The sequence below is a fragment of the Eurytemora carolleeae genome, unplaced genomic scaffold, assembly GCF_000591075.1.
Source record: "Eurytemora carolleeae unplaced genomic scaffold, Eaff_2.0 scaffold276, whole genome shotgun sequence".
NCBI classification, from domain to species: Eukaryota; Metazoa; Arthropoda; class Copepoda; order Calanoida; family Temoridae; genus Eurytemora; species Eurytemora carolleeae.
Window position 1 is genome coordinate 233,840 of NW_019396167.1, and position 18,342 is coordinate 252,181.

At 33.7% G+C, this 18,342-nt stretch overlaps 1 protein-coding gene across 1 annotated transcript; it reads left to right on the top strand.

The window, feature by feature from the left end:
* The first annotated feature begins 10,299 nt into the window (after positions 1-10,299).
* Positions 10,300-18,184, top strand: LOC111697016 (nuclear factor NF-kappa-B p110 subunit). Its single transcript, XM_023466872.1, has 17 exons — positions 10,300-10,541; positions 10,615-10,678; positions 11,194-11,284; positions 11,420-11,509; positions 12,007-12,072; positions 12,942-13,038; positions 13,271-13,694; positions 13,820-13,945; positions 14,021-14,092; positions 14,359-14,469; positions 14,567-14,729; positions 15,223-15,362; positions 15,494-15,655; positions 16,020-16,194; positions 16,265-16,513; positions 17,325-17,531; positions 18,021-18,184. The coding sequence occupies exons 1-17, from the start codon at positions 10,394-10,396 to the stop codon at positions 18,087-18,089; spliced, it is 2,454 nt and encodes an 817-aa protein (XP_023322640.1). The 5' UTR covers positions 10,300-10,393; the 3' UTR covers positions 18,090-18,184.
* The last annotated feature ends 158 nt before the right edge of the window (positions 18,185-18,342 follow it).

Consider the following 18,342-nt stretch of genomic DNA (forward strand, 5'->3'; position numbering starts at 1 on the left):
TTGTTGCTTTTTCATCATTATCTTAAATCCTTTATTTTCTAAAAATATATTTGCAGATTTCTTAAAATGTCTTCTAAAGTTGGGGTGGGTAGAAGATTTGGCTTCTTCTTCTGATATGTGGAGATTGGGTGGGTAGAAGATTTGGATTCTTCTTCTGATATGTGGAGGTGGGGTGGGTAGAAGATTTGGCTTCTTCTTCTGATATGTGGAGGTGGGGTGGGTAGAAGATTTGGCTTCTTCTTCTGATATGTGGAGGTGGGGTGGGTAGAAGATTTGGCTTCTTCTTCTGATATGTGGAGGTTGGGTGGGTAGAAGATTTGGCTTCTTCTTCTGATATGTGGAGGTAGGTGGGTAGAAGATTTGAATGTGAGAGCTCGCTAAAATAAAGTTCTTTAGCTTTGATCAGTCTTCTCTACTCTACTCTATTTGTTTATAGTGTTATATTCTCCGGGTAGTTAGATAACGCCGTAGGTTTCAACAATAATCCAATTGATAATGAAGCTATTCACCCATATATTCATATATTTATATATATGTTCACAATAGATGGCCGAAGAGCTGGACCAAACTTTTAAGTAAGTAGGTAAGTAATTATTTATTTATGAAATATAACAAAAACAAACAAAATTAAGTGTTTCAGGAGAAATATTTAAAAACTTCCAAAAATAGAGGTTGAATATTTCCGCCCAATTCTAAAAAAAATATAAAAATAGAAATCACGGGGAAAGGAAAGGAAAGAAAAAGGAAAGTTACATATTTATTGTTTACATTATATTTTATATAAACGTTGGTGGAGGATTATAAGTATTTTTTGACGATAAACAAACAACTTTTAGAAATAAAATGATAGATTTATTTGTAATGTTAAAAAAATTAAAATAAGCTTTATGGCCTGTGAAAAAGATATAGTTTCTACGCAAAACGGGCATTTTTAAGCATCTATCTAATTCGCGCCGATTTTTGGCATCATTTATGTTTGATTATATCTTTTACTCTTTTAATCTTTTTAATCTTTTCTTTGTAAAATCGTCTTTGGTTTCTTCGATTCTTTTGCAAACATAGCATGTGTTAGAATTAAACCATTTGTACTGCTGATAAAAATCTTCAATTATATTCTGTTTAAAAATCGAAATAAGATTGATATTAGAAAGCTCTGAAAAGAGCCGTTTTTTTCATACCATATTTTAGGGAAATTGAGGAGGACCTAGGAAGCAGTCCAATTTTAATAGATTTTACTCTTGGAATATAAAAATCATTTCTGTTTCTGAGATTTGCGTCTTTGATATTTTTGATACTATGAAATCTTTTTTAAATGTTGGGGGTAATTGGTCTCCTTTAAATTGAAATAAAAAATTTATAATAATAAAAATTCCTAATTTTTCTGAAGGGGAATATGTTCATAGCCCAGAAAGCTTCTGCTGTGTGACATATTCTAGGTAACCCCATCAACAGACGAAAAGCTTTCTTTTGCAATGATACTATCTTATCAATATTTTTGTTTGAAGTTAGCATTAAAAATGTCGAACTAAATTCTAAATGAGAGTGGAAAAAGGAGTAGTAAAGCAATTACATGATTTCAAAGCCTAAGAAATTTTTAATTTTTTTCATAGCATAAAGTGAAAAAGTTAATCGCCTGTATATCTTTTTAAAATAGTCAAATTAGTATCCAGCCATATTCCCAAGACACAAACGGAATCTATTTCTTTTAATAGTTCAATTTTTAGTGTAGGTTCTCCTAATTTAAAGAAAACATCGGGACAGTCGTTTTGTGCATTTAAAGAAAATAAAATTGCATTAGTTTTCTCAAAGTTAATAGTAAGGTTGTTAGACATGTACCAACAAGTTATTTTTTCTAATTCTTTATTTACTGTGTCTGCAAGAGTATTCAAGTTTTTACATTTTGATGCCACATTTGTTGCGTCGGCAAAGGCTACATTGAAAAGTTTGGAAGAAGTCATTTACATCTATATAATAAAAAAAGACGTTCGTACATATTTATATGTTGCCATATAGCCGGCCAAACGGCTAGACCGATTGGCCTGAAATTTTTTTGTGGAGACTCAGGGGTGACCGTGGAGTGTTATAGGTTATAAAAAATATAAATTTTAACATCTTTTTCACGGGCAACGCCGGGCCCTTCAACTAGTAATCCTTGAATATACCGGGGGTGACATATTGACATTTTTTGCAGGCATGCTTCGCTAAACCATGCAGGTATGCTTCGCTAAAAACCATGCAGGCATGCTTCGCTAAACCATGCAGGCATGCTTCGCTAAACCATGTAGGCATGCTTCGCTAAACCATGCAGGCATGCTTCGCTAAACACCATGCAGGCATGCTTCGCTAAACCATGCAGGCATGCTTCGCTAAAAACCATGGAGGCATGGTTCGCTAAACCATGCAGGCATGCTTCGCTAAACCATGCAGGCATGCTTCGCTAAACACCATGCAGGCATGCTTCGCTAAACCATGCAGGCATGCTTCGCTAAAAACCATGGAGGCATGGTTCGCTAAACCATACAGGCATGCTTCGCTAAACCATGCAGGCATGCTTCGCTAAAATCGTGATTCAATCCAAGCGCCGCAGGTTGATTTTTTACGGTCTAAGTCGTATGTTGCAATTTTCTCAATTTGTATGGGCGCTAAGTTATTCGGTATTAGTCGTTTTTAGCAATTTTCTCCTTATATACGCAACAGATAGAAGTAAGATTAGTAGCGATCAAAAGCGCTTTTTTATCGCATTAAGTCTATACCCCCTTTCATTTTTCGCGAACACTCCCTTTAACAGTGAGTCTATTGCTTATGAATAATACCAGAAATCTGGGCAACGCCGAGCACTTGAGCCAGTTGAATTATATGTCTTGATAAAAAGTGACTAAATATTATATATATCTTAACCTGTTATTGCTGAAATTGAATAGTAAAAGAGAAACATTGTTTCCTTTATTTTCCTTGAAATTTCTCTTTGTTTTGTATTTTCTCCATGTTATATGTGTACCTTAACCCTTTAATAGCTTCAACCTTGATAACTATAAAAAGAAATAGGAAAGTTTAAAGCTGCAGGGCAAAGGAAATATTTAGTTTTTGGAATTATAAAACAGAGAAATCAAAGTCCGAATTTAATGAATTTGAGCCGCGTCTCAAATCCGCCAAAAACTGGTTTCAATTGGGCGCCGGCTTAAATATTGAAACATTGAATACAATTTTAAGTGGAACCAACCATATTTCAGTCGCATCTCGAAGGAATTGAGTCTTTGGAACAAACTCAAATATTGAAGCCCCTATATCTTAAGAACCCGATGTTGTAAACCTTTGGTATTTCAAATTCAAATTATTTGATTTAACAGAATTCATAGTTTGAAATATCCAAGGTCTACAATATTTGGTTTCAAAGATAATAGTGATTAGAAAATCCGAGTTTGTGCATAACGACTCAACTCCTTTAAGCCGCGGCTCAAATTCTTTAAATTCGGCCTCAGTGAGTGAGGGAATTTTAAACCCATCATATTTTGGCAAACACGCATGACTATCTTTGTATCTTAACTTAACCTCACCTGACCTGGTATAATAACGTGAGGTTGTTAAGAAATATGTATGAGACAATTTCAAAAGTTCAAAATTATTTCCAAAATTTTCTAAAAGCTTGTTAATGTGTGACCAATTAAAAAGTGAAGATTAACATTGATGAAATATATGATAAAGGGAGTGACCGGCAATGTGTTGTAGCTGAAGTAAGAATGTAGTATTATGGAGAATTTTTTTAGGAATAATTTGAGACCTATGAGACGTTTTACGGTGCATATTTGTTCAGCAATAGCTCAAATTCAATCTTTAAAATCCTCATAGACTGTTCATTTTTGAGGGATGATTTTGAGAATCGGTTTTTAAAAAATATTTCACCAATAAAAAAGAAAAAAGTCGTCTTCATTCTATTGTTGTAATCCTCTACCACTGCATAATTTTGAGATATTGGCTGTTAATTTTTTCTCCTGGCCCTGAATATTTATTGTTCATGGTTTACAACAAGCAACAAGGGACTGATTACTAGTATCTAATTCAAATTTTCTAATCCTTATATCTTTGCAACAAATAAAGTTTTATGAAAATTGAGATCCAGTTCCTTTATTTATCAAATACAAACTATCTTGCATTCCCCTGAACTCCTAATTTGTAAATATAATTTTGTTAAAACTATTTGATTAATCATGTGGAACCAGATGCAGTAATGGAGTTTAAAACAGAAATAGTTGGAATTCGAATTTGAAAACAGAAAATCCAATTGGATACAGTTGGACCCGCAAAACTGTGGAATTGAAAGACGACTATTTGACTGCATGAAGTTATGAATTAAATTAGTGTAATTGACATGAAGCATGTATAGTGTGTAGTGTGTATAGTATAGTATAGTGTGTAGTATGTATACCTAGATCTAAATCGCTTAATAGACTTTAAGGAAATAAAGAAGAAGTTAAAAATTATTCATGAAGAGGATTTAAAAAAATAATAATTTCAAGTAACCCTGAATTCACATCTGTATCCATGTCTTCTCAAGTATGAATTAGATATCAATTTTTATAATTTTGAAAACTATATTTTCAATTATGATTTCAATACAAAAGTAACTTGCGGATTTCTACTGCAGGAAAGCTATAGAAATTATCACAGCTAAAAACTTTTAAACTTAGAAAAATGAAAAGTCCTCAATTTCCAGATGTTGGGTGCTATTAATTCCATATTAAATACTATCAATTATACCAAAGTGTCAGAGGTAAAGGTATGAAATGGCGCTAATCTACAGCCCAATTGATATCGATAATCACAGAGACAATTTTTAACTTTAGGATAATGTGATTGATCCCATAATTTCAGTTATCCTTGACTGCATCACTATAGTTTCAGTAGAAGTAAATATTTCCATTTAATGTTGTAGCGCCGATATAAGGATTTATCTCTTATTGGATTAGGAGCTAGATAGAAAGATAGATGTTATCGCCATGCACTTTCTATTGGTTCAGAATAGACACCAACCACATGGCTGAACCCTGATTGGATCAGGTGCTAATGGACTCAGCATACTAGAGTTGCATGGGTTTCGACCACAAGAGGAAGTAAGTTAATCCTTTGAACGTCAAAAGGTATAGATGATCCAGGGATTTAAAACACTTGTTTGACCACAGACAGTTTAAGAAATATATTACTTGGAATAATGGAAAAATACAAAATTCATCACAGAATTTCTAAAGCAGACTGCTGTGAAAAGCGATATGTTTTCTAGTGCTCACTGTATGGGGTGAGTCAAAAACAATGTGATTGAAAATTGTTTAAGAAGGCAACGCTGATCAAACTTTTTTTTTGAATCACCCTGTTTATCCAAAACAAACATGGTGGATACCTGAAACAAGATTGTCAATTCTAAAAATGTCGATTTTGGGAGAACAAATACACTTGCAGTAACAATCTATTTAAAAACAGAGCTGAGAGATAAAACTGAACCTAAAAGGGGTAAAATATTAAATGTTAAACAGCACAATGGTTAGATTTTATTTTTAATAGACAGGATGCTTTTTCGAGATAAGTTGTTTTAAAATTATCTACAAATACAAAATTATTTTTCTAGTTATATATGTAAACATATTATTATATAGAGTTTACCCATTATTTCGAATTTGAAATATATTTTCGAAAATTGCAAAAAAAAAAGCTTGTTAAAATTTGTAATCTTCAGGATTGCCCATAAAGGATGAGACTTCACTGAGGACCTAAATCAGTGTAAATATGAATATCAGTCTTTAGATTATAGTAAAGCCATCTTTCAAGTTTCACTTCTTCGGTTAAAGGTTTAACTGAAGACGTAATGTGACTCTCTATTAAAAATGTGCCGTGTCCGAGTCACGATTCCGATCAAGAAAGCCATTCGATATCTCTAGTTTTCTCTTTGAAAATTATTAATTTTACCAATTGAGGATTTTCTATTAAGGCATTTGCATTTTTTCTGTTCTAGAAACAATGAAGGAATGCGCGAGAGCTCCTCATTGGTCTTTAATTTTACCTCACATAGAACTTACTCTGCTCTAGACATTTACATTTTGGTTTTTGCTTTAGTTTTCACAAGTTTTTGGTATTTATAAACTTAAATATTATTTGGAGTTTGTGCGATATCACTCACATTATTGATCACATAAAGGTTGAGAAAGTAGTTTGTAAATCCTCATTATATTTAACCGTGTATCCGGCTCAGCCTAGAAATCCCGGATTCAAGACACAAAAGTTTTCTTCGTCTAAAGTTTTCTTGTCTGTACAAATGTTGTCATCAATGTTGTTCTCCCTGAGATCTGGGATTCTGGGAGATATTACTTTTACAGAAGAAATCCCACAGGGATAAACTTACGGCACAGACCAATCTTGCAATAAGCAAACAATATCTGCAACATATAATAATTTGTGCAATATACACTGCTATGATGGGACTAAAATTACGCTCACAGAGATTCAGAGCTATAAAAATTGTGCATCAATTTTCTAGAGTTTTACTTTTTTAATACCTAAAGACATGTACATTTTAAAACTTCAACGCGGTTTTAAAAAAAGTTCTTAAAAATTTTCTGGATTTCATGCACACTTTGGATTACTGTGATCTGTTTTCTACTTGCTTAAATATAGAGATTAAGTCTGTCAATTTCCTAGATTGTCTCTGCTGCATAATCCGAAAGTTACTTTTTTTGGCGAAACCGCAATACAAAATTATCAATTTTTATTTTAATCCTTTTTTACTAAGACAAAGTTTGGGGTGTACTATTGTGAATAAGGCATACTTTTTAACTGAAGGGTCTGTTGGATTGACGTAAACAATAACAGTCCCATTATTGATGTTTTCAATCACTGTTAAATCTAGTTGTAGAATGGAAAGGTTCTTGGTTTTATGTACAGTACAAATACAAAATTTTAAGTGGAACCAGCCATATTCGAGCCGTGGTTCAAATTCTTTAAATTAAGTCTCCGGAATTAATTTATTAATTTATAATTAATCAGACGACTTAACATTATAATTTTACAAGTTTGATTAATGAAGCAATAATAACAAAACAGCCCTGGTCCTGCCAGTTCCAAAATGGGATCTGCCTTTATTGTGTGTTTAAAATTACTATATATGTAAAGTCGCCTGATTAATTGTCAATTAATTCCGGTCTTTCTGGTTATGAATGATTAAGACTGTAAAAACCGTGAACTTAACCGTGAACCCAAGGTAAATTATAATGATAAATTTAAACCCTATAGAGTGAAATTATTATAACCCGGGGCATATGATCAATATGCAGCAAGAACAAAAACGGAAATAAACAGAATCTAACACTTTTTCTAACTGTCTTTAATTTCACCGTAAACTCCGGTTCATTTCAACTACCGGGCCGAGTTTTTAAAGCAAGCTATACAGTACACACATACAGACTATACAAGCTATACAGTACACACATACAGACTATACAAGACAAAACGGAATACTGCATCAAATAATCAGTTCCTTTCAGGAAGATAATGGTAATTTCGAGATCATCTAGTTTTACGGTTTTAGGCTCTTTAAAGTAATTCATTTGGACTAGTACTCTTTCTATTCTCTTATTTTCAAATATATTTACACCTCTTTGGAACCATAGTTTTCACTCATCCATGAGGGGGGGGGGGGGCTCAAACCCCCAAAAATACCCCTTTTGATTTTTCTTTTGATTTCTTTTTGTGTGAATATTTCAGCTTACCTTATTTTTAGATATATATACCTTTTTGGAACTATAGTTTTCACTCATCCAATTGGGGGACTCCCCTTGGAGATCAAATTTAGAATAAGTTCAGCTCCCCAAAGATCCCAAATGTTATGATTTTAAAGAATAATTAAGTTTGAAGATCAATTTGAACTGTGAAATGCATTTTCATAATCAATTCATAACTTCATACTTATGTACATAATCCCCTCTTGGTTTTCTCCCTTTTTAAAACATGCCAACGATAGAGTTAGAGTGAAATGTCCGATTCACTTTAGTACCCTTTAAACTTTTGTCTGATCAAGGATGAAAAAGATATTATTATTCGTTGAAAATTTCTAATTGTGGTTTCTCTATAAAAGTAGCTTGCGGGTTTATTCTAAAGAGAATTTGAAAAAAATTGTCAAAATTTAAGACAGAAAAACGACGATTTCTTCAACATCGTTTCTCAGATAGAGATTAAATTATTGTTAAACTTAAATTAAATCTAACTTTTATCCTATTCGATATTTTACAATATGATTGAAATTACTTTTTTGGGCTCAACACGCAGTTGTCCAAAGGTTGCAAGCTCTGACGTCAAACATTATAAAATCCAACGTATAGAAATCCAACGTATAGAAATCGCCAGGTATATAAGGCGTATTTTCCGAAATCTCGAAATTTGACGCAACTTTTTTAATGTGAATAATAGTGAGGAGTTAGGTTGGAGTTTTTGTTTATGAGGATGTAAAGGAAATTCCACTTATGCTTGTTTAGTCTCGGTCAGCTTCAAGCATTTAGGGGGCAGGCAAATTTTTGATTACAAGGTTTAACGTGGATTAGAGGGGCCACAGTGGTTTAAATGGGGGCATACTGGTTTTAAGATAGCACATTGGTTTAAGGTTGCACATTTATTTTAGGTTGCACATTGGTTTTAAGGTTGCATATTGGTTTTAAGATTGCACATTGGTTTTAAGGTTGCACATTGGTTTTAAGGTTGTACATTGGTTTTAAGATTGCACATTGGTTTTAAGGTTGCAAATTGGTTTTCAGGTTGTACATTGGTTTAAAGGTTGCACATTGGTTTTAAGGTTGCACATTGGTTTAAGGTTGCACATTGGTTTTAAGGTTGCACAATGGTTTTAAGGTTGAAAATTGGTTTTAAGATTGCACATTGGTTTTAAGGTTGCACATTGGTTTAAGGTTGCACATTGGTTTTAAGGTTGAAAATTGGTTTTAAGATTGCACATTGGTTTTAAGGTTGCACATTGGTTTAAGGTTGCACAATGGTTTTAAGGTTGCAAATTGGTTTTAAGATTGCACATTGGTTTTAAGATTGCACATTGGTTTTAAGATTGCACATTGGGTTTAAGATTGCACATTGGTTTTAAGATTGCACATTGATTTTAAGGTTGCACATTAATTTTAAGGTTGCACATTGGTTTTAAGGTTGAAAATTGGTTTTAAGATTGCACATTGGTTTTAAGATTGCACATTGGTTTTAAGGTTGCAAATTGGTTTTAAGATTGCACATTGGTTTTAAGGTTGCACATTGGTTTTAAGGGAGCACACTGGTTTTAAGATTGCACATTGTTTTAAGGTTGCAAATTGGTTTTAAGTTTGCACATTGGTTTTAAGGTTGCACATTGGTTTTAAGGTTGAAAATTGGTTTTAAGGTTGCAAATTGGTTTTCAGGGAGCACATTGGTTTTGAGGTTGCACATTGGTTTTAAGGTTGCACATTGGTTTTAAGATTGCACATTGGTTTTAAGGTAGCACATTGATTTCAAGGGAGCACATTGGTTTTAAGGTTGCACATTTGTTTTAAGGTTGCACATTGGTTTAAAGGCTGCACATTGGTTTTAAGGTTGCACATTGGTTTTAAGGTAGCACATTGGTTTTAAGATTGGACATTTGTTTTAAGGTTGTACATTGGTTTAAAGGTTGCACATTGGTTTTAAGATTGCACATTGGTTTTAAGGTTTCACATTGGATTTAAGGTAGCACATTGGTTTTAATGTTGCACATTGGTTTTAAGATTGCACATTGGTTTTAAGGTTGAAAATTGGTTTTAAGGTTGCAAATTGGTTTTCAGGGAGCACATTGGTTTTGAGGTTGCACATTGGTTTTAAGGTGAAAATTGGTTTTAAGGTTGCAAATTGGTTTTCAGGGAGCACATTGGTTTTGAGGTTGCACATTGGTTTTGAGGTTGCACATTGGTTTTAAGGTTGCACATTGGTTTTAAGGTTGCACATTGGTTTTAAGGTTGTACATTGGTTTTAATGTTGCACATTGGTTTTAAAGGGTCCACAATACAGTAACAGGTAACAGGTAACACAGTGCACATTTATGTCAGAACGAAAAACTCAATCTTAGTTATATCGTATCAAAATTGGTTTATTTTGAAACCACTGTTAAACTTCAGGAAAAAGTAGTAAAGAATTGAGTTGATGACGGGAGGGTAAGGAGGGGGGGGGGGCGACCAATTACCATACTTCAATTCTAATACGGGGATTCACAAAGGTAAATTGTATCAAGGCAGGTTCAGTGGCTTGAGGTAGGCTGGAGTAAAGATAGGACCGGTTTCTAGCTCCAGCCAATATTTACACTTGTTCTTCAGTTCGTTGATTACTCCGCACCTGTTCGGAGATACGTAACATGCATTCTTCATCACTAACCCAGTTAACTCCGGTTATACCCTACAGTAGGGGAAATGATACATTTTATGCAGTTAAATCCAATCCCAGTCCTGCTCCTTCTCCTCTCAACCTTTCAACGGTTCTCCTAGAACACAGAGAAAATAAAGGTTAGTTATACATACTTTTTGAAATTTAATTTTATTTATTTAAAAAAATGTGTTGAATTTTTTGTCTGAATAGAACACAGTATTGAAATGAGATTACCGAGAGTTGTGATAGAAGAAGAACCTGAGGAAAAATTCAGGTTCATGATTATTATCTCTACTCTACTTCAGGTTTTCCCACTAAGGATGAAATTTTAAAGACGATTGAAAGGATTGAATCCGGTCTTTTGAAGATCGACATTAAAGTCTCATCCTTTAGTTGTCAAGGTTTGCGAGTAGTATCTTTATACTTCTTATCTCTTTTTGACATGTTCTCGCAAACACAATTTTAAAATAGTTTTTATCATTTAACTCTGTTCCACGCCATTTTCACTTTTCTTTTTATATGTCTCTTTCGATCTCCTGTTATATCTTCTCTCTTTCCCCTGTAAATTGTCCCTTTCCCCTGTAAATTGTCCCTTTCTCTTGTAAATTGTCCCTTTCTCTTGTAAATTGTCCCTTTCCCCTGTAAGTTTTCTCTTTCCTCTGTAAATTGTCTCTTTCTCCTGTATCTTGTCTGTTTCTATCCTGGTCCCTGGCCCCTGTCTCCTCTGTCTCATGTCCCCTGTCTCCTGTCTCCTTCTGTATCCGTTCACTAACAAGACCTTTTGAATAGGTTCCGGTATATAACGGAGATGCAAGGAACCCATGGATGTATTCGTGGGAAAAGCTTCAGCAAGAAAAACAAAAAATTTCCTACAATCAAGGTTAGATACATTTCAAATACGAAAATCTACGTTTTGTAACTTTTTCGTAGATTTTCCCCCTCAAGATGGATAGGTTCGAACTTCTCCTGTTTACGATGAAGGTTGAGGAATCAATATTATTATAATATATCCTAGGTGGAGCATGTTCCTCTCCATATTGATAAACTAAGGGTTCGAGCAGGATTATACGCAGCTCCTGATAAAAAATCTCATCACGTTCATAAGGTATAGCAGAAAATATTTAAATTTAGGTTTTTATTCATATTTTTAAAGAGAATGTTAAATCTAATCATGACAGTTGGTGAATAGTTTTGAATGTCTTCTTTAATACACTGTATAAGATATTAAATACTTTTTGTAGTTTATTTCGTAAAAAAATATTTTACTCAAATATATTTTACTTTGAAATCAATTTGACAATAATATGTGTGATATTTTTTACATTCTCTTTGGTATCAAAGAACTTAACAAGTTATGGAAGAAGACATTTAAAACTATTCACCATCTGTCATGTTTTGTAGGACACCTGTTTAAAGGAATTGAGTCTTAGCCACAAACTTTGATTTTTTAATCCTTATATCTGTTTAATCTATAGACCTAGTCCTTAATATTTCAAACTATGAATTCGGTCAGATCAAGTTATTTAGGGATTAGAAAATTAGATTTTAAAGCTAGAAATCTAAAAAATAATATTCTTTTTAAATAATTCCTTTTATATTTAGTTGATGTGGAAACAATTCAGTTCTAAAGAAGAAAATTTTGTTGAGGCAGAGATTAGTAGATCACAGGAAAATATCTAAATATCATTTATTCTTTAAGTTTTCATAAAAGTTTCCCCCAATCTAAGACGACATCTAAAGCACACTGGAATATGTTACATATACTGTTATCCGATTTGTTAAACATTTTCGAGCTGTGATTTCCTGCGTAGCTAGGCGCAGAAGTCACAGCTTACTTAAAGCTTATAAATGTCTAACGAATCGAAAACTTCTGTATATAATTGAAACGGTTTATATTCTATAGATCAATGGGTAATCCTGATTGCTATATATCGATATCCACTCTAAACACTTTTAATTTCTGGTTAATCCTCTATTTTGGATATCCCTGCTGGGTTCCGTCCAATGAGAGTTCTCTCATGGATTGCACGCAAAATTTTCCAAGATATTAATGTTATTTTAAATTAATCTGCACATTAATAAGAAGAGGAGATCAATTATTGATCTTGATCTCCACAATTCTAAAGTTTTCGGCTCTTGGCACATCAAGTACAGTAATGTAAAAAAGTTGTAAAAGTTTTTATAGTGTTTACAAGATTCAAGGTACTAATGCAAGGAGAGCTATTTGCAGTTGCGTATACTCTGCGTACATATTGAAACCAGTTCTCTCTGGGCGTACTTTGTAAAAAAGAATAGATGCATCAGTGTGCGTTTAGTATCTGAGGAGGTTTAAAGCATTTAATTTTGATAATTTTTTAAATTCACATAATAGTTTCCTATGACCAGAATATTTCATAGATTATTTTTGTGAAATTAGATTCCATGTCAGGCTGTGACATTCATGTTGTGTTTACCAAAGACAGTACACTGCAGTACAAAAAAATGTGTACACCTCTGAAATTCCGCCTCTTTCAGCTGATATTTGTATTGTTGGTCAGGGATTTGAACAAGTGTGGCAAGGTTTAGGAATAATCCACACTAGCAGGAGAATACTAGAGGAAACTGTTCTTAACAGGAAGAAGAAAATATATTTAGGTTTGAAAATATATATTTCGGAAAATTTAAATGTATATTAACAAAAATATAACTTTGGTCTTTTTTAAATGCTTAAAATTTATAACACTACTATTTGATAAATACTTTTAATTCGTTGGAAAAATAAAAAAATAAAAAGATTTTAAGTCGAATTTAAGTTTTGCTTAGAAGGATTTTTTCCTGAGGGTTAAAGATTAAATCTGGCGGATTTAACCAGAAAATATTATTTTAGAAGAGAAAGCTGTCCGTGAGAGAAATCCCCATGTTCAGCTGACCAAGGTGGAGGAGATCAACCTGAAGGCGGACGCGAAAAATATTAGTAAGGAGATGACAAACAAGATGAACAACGTGATCCTCGGGTTCGAGGTGTTTACAGTGGTCGACGGAGTTTATTATCCTCTCTGTGAGATGGTATTCTCCCAGGAGATCAAAAACTTAAAGAATCCGACTACCGGAGACCTGAAGATCACAAGGATGAGTACCGGCTCCGGATCCGTTCAGGGCGGAGACGAGGTTTTTATCTTCACGGAGCGGGTAATCAAGGGAAACATCAAGATCAGGTTCTTTCAGGAGAATGATGAGGATGAAAGGATCTGGGAAGAGTTTGCTATTTTCTCCGAGAACGATGTACATCATCAGTACGCTATTGTATTTAGGTAGGAACAGGTACAGTTACAGGTACAGGTACAGGTACAGGTACAGGTTCACTTTACAGGTACAGGTAAAGGGGTAAAGGTAAAGGTAAAAGTGATTTTGTATTTTGATGCTACATAAATTTCAGGACACCAACGTACCGGGATACTGGAGTAACGGAGAGTGTTGATGTCTACTATGAACTCTTCCGACCCTCCGACGAGGCTGTTTCGGAGAAAAAAACGTTTCGATTCAAGCCTACAGAGGAAACTATGTAAGGTTTTTTAATGGTATTTTATTAATTAGCATATTTTCAACACGGATTAGTATTTTAAAAACACTTGATTAGGATGAGAAAAAGGAAACGAATAAGATCTAACCTAGAAGTTTCTGAACCTGTTCCTTTTATCAACCCACCAAGGTACAGATTTAAAAGTGTGTATGATTCCTCTTTTCCCCTTTTTATAGTTTTTCTCTTAATTATCTTTACTTTCTAAGACTTTTTTTTTGTAAAAAACTCTTGAACATAATTTTTTTCTTCAAATCATGGTCGTCGTTAAAGTGCATTAATTAATTATATCTCCCTTGCAATTTATCAAAATCATTTTAATTCGACACGACTTGTCTAAATTTGGGGTGCATCAAAAGTTTTTTTTTATGATTTTACTTATTGAGAATTTTTTTTAGGTTTGGAGGTATCCAGTACAGAGCAGAAGAACAGCAGGATGAGGATGAGGACAGTAACATGGATGAAAACAATCTTACAATTGATTTAAATGTAATAAACGATCTATGCAGGTATTTCATTTAAGTTTTTACAAATTTTCTTAATTTTCCAGACAATTCTTTTATGTTAAAATTGATATTTTGTAGTATTGATAATTATCTGATTTAGTAATTCTGATTACGTCGAGACCCTGGCCTATCCCTCGCCTTATGATCACGTGACGGACGGAGGTCCGATGGAGCTGGTTCCGGATTTTCTCCTCCGAGCCGGTCAACCCCAACCCATCGCCGTCGGAGGCAGTATATCGACGGATAGCGTAGCTGGGGGGACGGTAAATATACTTTTACTTTTATTTATAGAAAAGAAACCAATGAAAATGGAATCAATTTTTATTGATTTTGGTTAAACCTGACTTTAGGAACTGAATTCTCGCCACAAATTCAAATGTTCTTATCTTCATATGCCTTTGCAACCTGATGAAGTAGACCTTTGAAATTTTAAAATATGAATTCTGTTAGATGATATAGTCAACGTTACATGTTACTACAGAGCGTCCTATATCATAATAGATTATCTTAAAGCTTGAACTCCAAAATACGCACATAACTCTCAAAAAACCTAATATTTTATACAAGAAAACTTTATCACTAACTTTTTCTGTTTTTTGAATGATTCATTGTTTAAATTTTTCGATTATTCCCTAAAATCACAACGATCTAATTTGATGGGGTCACCCTGTAGATTGTTGATTTGAAAATTTGTGTTCATTGTTCCTTTACAAAATGGCGATTTAAAATGTCGTCTTCCAAATTCATTATTTTAAGGTTTCTGAAGATGTTTCCGGGCAGCAGATAGCCGAGTGCCTTTCATATCTTCTTCATCAGTTCTCAGCAACAAATGACAAGGGTTTAGTTTTCCAAAGAGTGAAACAGATTCTTGCTTTCATCACATCACAAGGAAACAAGTAGGTCTCAGGAATAATATTAAGTACTATTGGGATAAATGTCGTCTGATCCGTTCCATGACAATATAAAGAAATATTAAGTTCATATCTATGTGAGCCTAAGTCATCTTATTGATTTCAATTTTATCTAGTACTCTACACTCTGGTGTGTTGAGTGGTGAGGTGGAGGTTCTAGAGTATATACTGGAGGTTGCCTCCAGGATCCAGTTCAACGAGATACTGGAGGAACTAAACAACGAAGGATTTACTCCACTACATCTAGCGGTCAAATTAGAAAACCCTGGACTTGCCAGGTTAGGAGAATAATAAAAGTACTGAATATATCACGTTCAACCAACACTATTTGGGCACTATTGAAGGCCTCTTTTCATAAAAATCTCCCTTGCTGCTTTTATTAGAAATCTACAAAGAAATTGAGTCTGTGCCCTTAACTCAAATTTTCTAAATCCGATATCTATGCAACCTGACAGTGTGAACCATTGATATTTCAAACTTATATTATTTATCTAACATAATTCATATTTTGAAACGTCAAATGTCTATGACATTGGGTTGCAAAGATTTAGGGATTAAAATATGCTGGGTTGTGGCAAAAACTCAGTTACTTTATCTGTTATTTGATTTTAAATAAACATCTCAACTGATTATCTAATTTAGGATTTTGTTAAAATACAACGTAAACCCAGATACCTTGAGTAAGGATGGAAATACTGCTATTCATCTCGCCATATCAAGTCTCAACGTGGAGATGGTTTCCGTCCTGCTAGAGTCCAACCTTAAACTAAATATTCCAAACAACGACGGACTTTTCCCCATCCATGTTGCTGTTAAGGTAACATTTTATCCATTTTTATTCAATTTTAAACAAAAAACGTTAATTTTAAATATATTTCATATTTCAGTGCGGACGCTTGGATTTGGTTGCTGCTCTGGTCAATAAAGGGGTAGATGTCGACGCTAGGGATCGAGTGACTGGCCGAACTTCTCTCCATCTTGCCTTGATAAACCAGTTTAAACAACTTGCGGATTATCTCCTCCAGGCCGGGGCGGATACAACTTTGGAGGATTACAGCGGAGAAACTGTTGAAGTTTTGGCGGAGAGGTTGAGGCTCTCTGGACTTGTTCGTCCTGAACATCCGAACATGACTAAGGTATTAGTTTAGTTACTAACACAACAAATTATGCATTAAGAAGAAGATGAAGCCTAAGACAGTATATTATTTTTATGAATTTATTTCATAATGAAAAACAAGTTTTTATATTTATGTGTGAAGTATAGTACACCCTGAACTAACCAGAGTGAGCAGCATTCAGTTTATTTAATTTGAAATCAAACGTGTTTTGGTCTATAATTCAACTTACGGATTTGTTTATTCTATACTTTTTCATTCAAAGTGCATATGCCGACATAAAAGTATTTTTGAAAAAAGGCTAAAAAATTATGTTTAATGGGTCAAATTGTGATCGAAAGTCACAGCTTTCTGGAATATCGGCAGAACCGTTAAATCCACGTGAGTAATATGGAATTGTGTGAAAAATATTGGAATAGAATAAAAAGAGAATAGAATATTAATGAAAGAGATATTAAGGAAGAATTTATACAAGAGAACTGAAGGAAGCAGAAAAGACTTTTCCAAATTCATTTTCACTTTTCTATTCGTTTCTTGTCTTATGTAACAATGAGAAAGAACTTTTTGCCTCAAACTCAAACTTTCTAATCAGCAAATCTTTGCAACTTGATGGTGTACATCTTTGATATTTCAAGTTTAGGCTATTTGATCCAACAGAATTTATAGTTTAAAATATAGGTTACGACATCAGTTCAAAAGATTTAGGAATTAGAAAGTCAGTGTTTGTGACAAAAACTTAGTTCTTTTAGTTTATTTAATCCTTACAGAACTTAAATTAATACTACTTCACTTGTCATATCCGCTGTTAAAGTTTAATCCTATAATGGTTTAGGATCTTCTCTCCAGGTTATCCGAGCACCGGACTGAACCCAGAGCAAGGTTCCAGGATCTACCCCGGAGAGAACTGGAACTGCTCCTCCAGCAACTCTCGGTAGACAGCAAATGGAAGATATTTGCCTCCAACCTGAGAATGGAGAATATCATCCCAAACCTTGAGAAAATGGAGAACCCGTCTTTAGCACTTCTTCATTGTATACAGGTAAATTTTTTTTATTTACAAAGATACAACGGAACTGATTTATCCACTAAAACTCTAATTTTCTTATCTTATATCTTATGAAAGTTTTCATAAATTTGTAGATAGCCTTGACTTCAAAGCGTCGCAACGACTTGGGCCGCTTGGGGTTCAGCTCATCAAGCCAATTTTACATTTTTGTAGTCCTAGACATTTACATTTTGAAATTGCAACGAGCTTGATTTCTAGCTAAAGTTTAAAAGGAGTAGTTGGCACTGGGTTTGTTCCCACAGTTTACAGTACATAGTATGCGTATATCTGAGTCGGGCGGATCCTTTATATAGTTCCTTGGTCTTAGGGGTCTCCCATATTTAAAAGTGATATCTGTATTAATATCAATATCGATGAATAAAATATAAATAAATATTATCAAAGTTTAAGCAACTTTTATCTTTGTTTAGTTTTCTTCTTATTTTAAATTTATAGATTTTAAACTTTAATTCATGATTTTAGGAGCAAAGTTCAAGTATGGATGACGTAATTGTCGCTCTCAGTTCTATTCTTATCAAAGAAGAATGTTAATGATGTGCTGCAACAAAGTATTATTAAAGGGATTGAACGGCTATGTAAGGTAGTTGAACTGAGTATGCAGTATTGTTGAAAGCTTTGTTCGGATTCATTTGAGACATGTAAAACTTTTTAAAGATCTGTAAATCCTGAGTTTGAGCGCAAATTCGACGTTCAAAACTCCTACTTTGAAGAGTGGATACGTTTTCAGAATCTTTTTTTTAAATTACTAAATAACGACGACGAAAAATAAAGTAAAAATCATACA